This window comes from Nannospalax galili, unplaced genomic scaffold, assembly GCF_000622305.1.
Source record: "Nannospalax galili isolate Female #2095 unplaced genomic scaffold, S.galili_v1.0 scaffold511, whole genome shotgun sequence".
NCBI classification, from domain to species: Eukaryota; Metazoa; Chordata; class Mammalia; order Rodentia; family Spalacidae; genus Nannospalax; species Nannospalax galili.
This window is the reverse complement of record NW_008331831.1, coordinates 2,640,803-2,648,874: the sequence shown is the minus strand read 5'-3', so window position 1 is coordinate 2,648,874 and position 8,072 is coordinate 2,640,803. Positions and strand designations below refer to the sequence as shown.

General features: G+C 40.8%; 1 protein-coding gene across 1 annotated transcript in view; it reads left to right on the top strand.

Annotated features, from left to right (window-relative positions):
• The window catches only part of Abhd3 (abhydrolase domain containing 3), a 58,656-nt gene that overhangs the window by 38,790 nt on the left and 11,794 nt on the right, over positions 1-8,072 (top strand). The window contains exon 5 of the mRNA XM_008826969.2: positions 5,465-5,577. Within this exon, the coding sequence (XP_008825191.1) occupies positions 5,465-5,577 (113 nt within the window). The remainder of the gene's footprint in view (positions 1-5,464; positions 5,578-8,072) is intronic.

Sequence of the window (8,072 nt, the reverse complement as noted above, 5' to 3'; positions counted from 1 at the left end):
AGAAAGAAAGAAAGAAAGAAAGAAAGAAAGAAAGAGAGAGAAAGAAAGAAACAAAGAGTTTTTAAATTTATTTATTATTTTTATTTTATGTATATGAGCATATTGCCTGCATGTAGGTAAGTGCAACCGTATCATGCAATGCTCCCAGAGGACAGAAGAGGCTGTCGGATCCCCTGGAACTGGAGTTACGAACAGTTGTTAGCTGCCATGTGGATGCTGGGACTCGAACCTATGTCTTCTGCAAGAACAACCAGTGTTCTTAACCGCTGAGCCATCTCTCCAGCCCCGAAAAAGTAGATTTCAAGTGTTCTCACAAAAAATAAGTATATGAGGTAATACCTATGTCAATTAACTCAATTTAACCTTTTTACAATGTAGATACATTTCAAAACATCATTTTCTGCTGATAAACATATTCAATGGGTATTGTTTATTAAAAATAAAATACATTAATTTTGTTTTTATTTATTTTACTCTTTTTGAGACAAGTCTTGGCTATAGCCCCAGCTGGCCTAGAACTTGCCATGTAGACCAGGCTGACCTTGAACTCAGAGATCCACCTGCCTCTGCCTCCCAAGTGCTGGAATTAAAGATATGTGCCACCACACCTGACTGATTTTTTTTTTTAATGTGTATGAGTGTTTTGTCTGCATGTAATTAAGTGCACCACATGTATACAGTGCCTGTGGTGGTCAGGGAGGGCATCGGATCCCCTGGAATTGGAGTTACAGATGGTTGTTAGCTTCCTGGGTCCTTTGCAAGACTCCACCCCCAAATTAATTTTGTAAGTAATAGGAAAAACTCAAGTTACTGCACACTGTTTAAGTTAGGTGACCCTGCCCCCATCCCTGGCCCCTCAAAGCCATAGTTTCTTACCCGTAGAAACAGCATACAGACTTATATTCACAGGCTAGCCCCCTCTCTCATCCTAGACGGACTCTTTGAATGGCTCTGATCCAGAGGTCCTCAAGTCCTCTAAAGCTTCATTCTATAGACAGGATACCACTAGGGAAGTGGGACTGATGGCAGATTGGAAGGCTGATTGGTAGCCTTAGGGCAGGAACTCAGAGTCTTGACCTTTCACTCTTGGCTCTCAGTCAAGTCAGGCTGAAGCCTGGGAGCAGTAAACCATGTTCTCAGAGCACTGTGCCTCCCTCTACCTTGGAAGCCTTGGGTGGTTAAGGACTCAGATCCAGAGAAATCAGTTCTTGATTACAGAGCTTTTCCATGGAGGCCAGTGGGGTATGAAGGACTTAGAGCTTTCCTTTCCTGTGCAGAATCTGAAGGAGGCTTTCAGAAAGGATTAAGGACCTCCTTTATGGCCTGAGGGTGCAGGAGCAGGGAGCACAGAGGCAGTACCCCTGGGTCAAACGTGTTCCTTCAGAAAAATACTTAAATGATTGAGAAGTTTTAGAAATAATAATCATTTGACTACTACTTACCAAATATTTAGTCCAAGCCAGGTGATCCTGTGAGGTCTGAGATGTTTAGGAATGCTTCCCCAGTACTACATGGAATCTCAGAGATTCACCCCAGAGATATCTGCCAGCTAGATATGCCTTCACCTAAGTCACTCTGCGTAGGATTTCTCATTCCTGTCACTGTGGTCCCCTTCCACTCTTGGCTCAGCCCTCACTGTTTCTGCCTGCTTAGAGCAGAGGTTCATAAACCCTGGCTGCACACTGAGATCCTCTGGGAAGCTTTGAAACATCCTGAGTCATGAGCTCTACCCTCCCTCCCCAGTACTGATTCTTTTGGTCGAGGATGGAGTCTGGTATCTGTAATTGTTTTTTTGTTTGTTTTGTTTTGTTTTGAACATTCTTCAGTGAGTGGAATACATTATGCATGTGCCAGTCTTCCCAACCCAGGATTACAGGTGGCTCCAAACCCAGCCATGAGATGTACCTCTTAAGATGCAGGACTGAAAAGATATGGCTGGTGGGCTAACCTGCTCTAAACTATTAATTGCTCCTGCACACATAACTGCCTTATACACACAACTGCAGAAGAATGGACTGCAGCCATCTGGAACATTAGCAGAAACGCACACAGGTCATCCTGGTCTCATGGTTAACCAAGGTATTTCCCAGAGCCCTTTGTTTCATGACTATTTTTAAAAATTAGCAAGTTCTCAGACCGATTTTGAAACTTGGTCATTTTATATGTCTATTGTTGCAGGTTTCCTCGCGGGTCCAGCCCACGAGGGACTGCAGGGAATGAGGGTTCTAGCCGAGGTGGGGGTGAGCGGTGCAGAGTCAACACACAGACACCAGGAGTCGGGTGGAAGCAGGCACTAGGCGAGGTGCTGCAGACTCGTTTATTGCTGGAAAGGGCAGGCCTTATATATCTCTCCCCCTGCCCCCAGTGTCCCATAAGCTGGTGTGTCACTCCCTGGTAGATACCCTCATCCAGGCCGCTCTCGTCATCAGTCTCAGTCAGGGGACAGGTTAGGTTGGCTCTTTTGTGGAAGCGTGGGCTGTGCTCTCAAGGCAGAAGCTGTGTTCTCTAGTGCAGCCTGTGCTTAGGCCTAGCACTTCCTCTCCTAAAGTCTATAAATGACCAAGAGAAATGGTTGTACGTTAAATTGCTGATGTTATCGGTGTATACCCACTTTTTCCTCTCTGATTCCTTATTTGGTCCAAAGCTAAGATCAGTTTCCCTAGGAACAATTTGAGCAGTTCATTAGGCACTGGACAGGGAATGGGTATAATAAAAACAAACCACACTATAGTAATTGATGGAAGAACAGTAGACTTATTATAAAAATACTCCTTTTGGGCCAGACATGGTGGCACACACCTTTAATCCCAGCACTCAGGAGGCAGAGGCAAGCACATCTCTGTGAATTCAAGGCCAGCCTGGTCTACGTAGTGAGCTGGGTTTGCAGGGATAGATACCCTGTTTCAAAAAGATCGAAAAAAAAAAAAAAATACTCCTTTTGGTGAGCATATCCGCATAAGAGTTACAGGGCTACTTTAAAATTTTTTTTTATTTTATGAGTGTTTTGCTTACATGTAAATAAGTACACCATATGCGTTCAGTGCCCACAGAGGCCAGAAGAGGGTGTCAGATCTCCTGGAACTGGCGTTTTGAACAGTTATTAGCTGCCATATGGGTGCTGGGAGTCAAATCAGGTCCTCTGCAAGAGCAATCAGTGCTCTTAACCACTGAACAATCATTCCAACCCAGTGGGGGTTACTTTAAGTAGCACCACTAGGGGCTAGAAATGGCCCAGCAGTTAAGAGCATTGGCTGCTCTTACATGGGACCCAGCACCCACACAGCAGCTAACAACCTTCTGTAACTCCAGTTCTAGGGACTCGGATGCCCTCTTCTGACCTCTTCAGGCACTGTACAACTTGGGTGCACATACCTACGTGCAGGCTATACATTCATATAGGTAATAAATACATAAATAAATAAATAAATAAATAATATAAATGTTTAAATAGCAAAAAAAGTTTAAACAACACCACCATAATTGTATACAGATCAGTAGTACTTGAGAGAAGACTATAAAAGTAAATATCCTAACTTCCTGATGCTTATCAGACATTACAATAAAATACATATGAAATTTAAATGATTTTTAAGGCATACATGTTTCCTGTTCAGTTTTCATTCTACGTGACAGAAAACTACAATTTTAGATGGCTTGATTCAATATTGGATGTGTGGTAATTCCAGCCCTGAGAGGAAAGGATTTTGAGTTTTGGCTCCTACTGCAGATTAGCAAATTAACCTCCTCCCAGAGTAGCCAAATTCTTGTGGAACCCTGGTTCTTTTCAGGAACTGTTTTACTTATTGTACGTACACAATGTAGGTTCTGTTGCTATGTGACCTTTTACAAATTTCTCAACTTTGCTGGGTCTCAGTTTACTTATGTGTAAATAAGGAAAGATAGGCGACATCAGTGGTCCTTCTTGGCACTAAGATCCTGTGAGCACCTTCTTCCTATATCTTAACTATATGCATATGTATGTAGGGACATAGGCATGTATGCATCACTTAAAGCCTGTATAACAGCAGTTTGTGTTTGAGACTCTTCAAAAATAATGCACAAAGCTGTGGTATGGGAGTAGGCTCACACGGAATGAAAAATACTGAGTAGGAATGATTTCTTCACTTAAAATCTCATGACAAACTCTTCAGTCTCTACAAGTGTATGTGGTAGGAGATACTGTTCTTTTTAGCCTTTTTGTTCAGTTTTTTTTCCCCTCAAGGGCATTTAATTAGAAAGATTTTTTAAGTAGCTCAGCTTAATCACTTCTAGCTATTAAAATGCTCTTGGAGCTATTAACCTTTAAATTCCATTTCCTCACTTATAAAATAGATACAGTAATTCTCAGGCTTCTGTGGGCACACTTTTCATTATTCAGTACACCTGAGCCATTATAAATTCTGTCAAGATGACATTTGTCTTACGGGTAATTCATATTCACGCATCTCAAAAAGATGACAGTAGGCAATAGGCAGTGATTCAGAGATGAATCTAATTGAGTGAATAGTTGAAAATTGTAATTTTCTGTAACTATTCCTTGGTACTTGAATGTATAAGCTACCTAGCATGATTATGATTTATTAGAATATTAAAAATGGGGTAGGGTGAATAACTAGTTTCAATGATTTAACTTTCTTACAGTTAAATGTCAGATTGTTCGCTCTCACAGATACATCATTCAAGTGCATGCTCATGTATATTCTTTAGAAGCTTGTTCCCTCCTCCTGGATCCCATGTGATGCATCTGTACAGCTCTTTTGCTATAAACAAAGGCCTTACTGATGAATTTCGCATGAACACCATGTGTCTTAATGCATTATGTATTGAGGCATAATGAGATTTACATAATTTAATATTTTAAAGCATACCTGGAGCTAAATAGATATATTATTCTAAAAGTAAATATTTCTAAAGTCAGGTTCTATATTGCCTTATCTAGAGTAAAGGCAGGGCCTGGAAACCTCACTTCATTGGGCTATCAGCACTTGGAGTGCAGAAAACAGTTCCCTGGTTAGAAACTAGCTAGGATTTAGCGTTTTTATAACACCATTGGAAAGCCTTTTTTGCTTGCTTGCTTCATTTTTAATAAAGAATTAGTTTGCATTTTGGGGGAACATACGTTTTATTTTCCATAAAATGTAATTCTCTACGTTTCCTCTTCAACTGACCCTTGTTAAAGTGGAAACACATTTGCACCTGTTTGATTGCACCTGTTTGTACTGGGCTGTCCCATGTGTGTCAAGTCTTCCTTGCATGTTCCCCGTCATCTCCTTAATACCACCCAAACCATGTTGATTTTAAATGACAGACATGGGTACTAGAAGATAGAAAATATTATTAGTAATGTGAAAACCAAGGTCCTCTTTCCTATTTGTGATTTCTTGCTCTTTTTTTTTTTTCCATTTCTACATTGTATGGACCATTTACCTCACAGTTTAATAACAATAATGTTATTCTTGTCCAGACACCAAGGACTTACTGTTGTGCGAACACTGAAGACTTGGAGACGGTTATCCATCACATCCACAGCTTGTACCCTTCTGCTCCTTTCCTGGCGGCAGGGGTTTCAATGGGAGGGTAAGATCTTCTCTTTCTAAACTATCTGAGGGGGAAGCAGCCTTTATAGCTTTTCTCTACAAGCCAGCTGGACATTTAACAATAAATGTTTGATTATATTATGTTCTATCACATGTGGTTAAAGAAAGGAAAGAAAGAAGGATTTCAGGTGAATTTTTAATATTTTCCAGGTTTCTATAGTGAGAAGGGTATTGTAAGTCCTCTCTTAGGGTTTGTGAGCCTGAAGTATGCCTGACCCTGTAAGCCTGATTTGCATCACCCCACTGCCGTGCCGCTGAGTCCCAGATGCTCTTCTTGACCACCTAGGGGAGCTGAACTTATAACATGGCATTCGTTGTTCCAGTCACAGGTCATCACTTTCCAGTGAGCGCGGCCTTCCAAATTACTTTCTCCAGGTGCTGTTTTGTTTTGTTTCTGGGAAAATACACCAACTGTGGGATGTTCTCATAGAAACTGCAATTTTGGCTGGACTTGGTGGCTCCTGCCTGTAATCTCAGCACTCAGGACGATGAGACAGGTAGATAGTCATGAGTTTGAGGCCAGCCTGGGCTACAGGCTACAGAGTAAGAGTTAGACTTAGAGAGAGAAGGGGGAGGGGTAATTTCCTACTCCAGTTGTTGTGTTAAGCTAAAATGATTTATGCTGCTTGCTTTTACATATGGGCTTATTTGGAACTTTTGAAGTTCCAAAAAATTTAGAATTTTTAAAGATTCATAATCTGTTTTTTTCATAGTGTGTGTGTGTGTGTGTGTGTGTGTGTGTGTGTCTATGCCAAGCATGTGTGGGTGCTTGCAGAGGCCAGAAGAGGGTGCTAGATTTCCTGAAGCTAGAGTTACAGGTAGTTGTGAGCCACCTGACATGGGTGCTGGGAACCAAACTCAGGTCCTCTGCAAGAGCAGCAAGTGCTCTTAACTGCTGAACCATCTCTCCCCTTATTTGGAACTTTTACTTGCCATGTTTATATTTTGACTTATGCCTGACACTAATTAATAGTTTATACTTCTTTTGTTTTAGTGCAAATGAGCTTAAGGAAATATAAAACTCATCTATCATCTTCCTATGCTTTAGACCCCTTACAGCATTGTTCAAACCTGCTTTTTACTTACTTACTTACTTGCAGTGCTGGGGATTAAATCTAGGACTTTATGTATGCTAGGCAAGTCCTTTACCATTAAGTCACATTCCTCTCCCCCAAACTACTTTGTTTTATTTTAGAAATTTTATCTGTTAATTGAAAATTCTGTTTTGTATATTTTTATCATGTCTGCAGTGTAAATTCTCCAAAAATTAGACTTCTAACTACAGATTTTCTGCCTTCCAAGCCCTATGAAATTGTTACTTATCTCTATTTCGTTAGACTGTTTTACCAGATACATGCATTCTATGCAAAGTTATTGGTACTCAGGTTCACTAAATGACCATTTGCCTTTATTTTAAAAGCTGTTTTTTAAAAAAAAAATCAGTCAACATTTAAAATAGAAAATATTTTTCTTAATTTTAAACTGGATTTATTCACCATCAAAAATATCTTAGGCGTCTATGAAAACCAAAGGCCTTTTTGACTGGCAGACTCTGAAGAGCAGGCTTTAATGAGAACTTGGTAGATTCTGATACAGAATCCATCTCTTACATTAGCATGGAAGGTCTGACTTGACCTAGTAAAGGAAGAAATCTGAATCAATGCAGAAAACCCAGGCAGAATTTCCAAGTTGTGCTTAGTGGACACAATGTAGCATCTCTTTCCTTTGGCCCACAATGTGAGCCTTAAAAGGCAAAGGGCTGAACTTTTCCCCTTAATCATATAAATTCTTGACTTTTTTTTTTAAAGGCCAGCCTTTACATAAAGAGGGCCTAAGTCTCTATTCAGAAGCCCCTGGGAAATGCCTATTGAATCCTGTTGAAGCCTTGGTGCCTGGAGGCGGGATCTGACCACGAGATTAGCTTTTCCAGCCAGCTGAATATTAATGTCTTGTAAATGATTTGAAGGAGCCACCCTTTCTAGTTGCCTAGCACTGTGACACGTTCCCAAGTGGGTGCACTTTCTTTTTACTTTTAGAGATGCAACTGACAGAAGCATAGTGGAGGGAGAGTCTTATGCCCAGTGAGCTGTGGACTGGGGTCATCCCTAAACCTGTGGGGCCTGGGGCCAAGTGTGGGCCTAGAGCAAGAACTGAGTCAAGTCAAAAAACCCATGCCATGCTAGACCCAGATTCTAGTCTCCCAATGCTTTTAAAATGCTTTTAAAAAAAATTTTTATTAAATATTTTTATTTAAATATATTTTATTAAATATATTTATTTTTATTTTATGTGTATGAGTGTATTGCCTGCATGTAAGTGAGTGCGCCCGTGTCGTGCAATGCCGCGGAGATCAGAAGAGGGCTTCGGATTCCCCTGGAACTGGTGTTAAGGACAGTTTGTAGCTGCCATGTGGGTGCTGGGAATCGAACCCAGGTCCTCTGCAAGAGCAGTCAGTGCTCTTAACTGCTGAGCCAC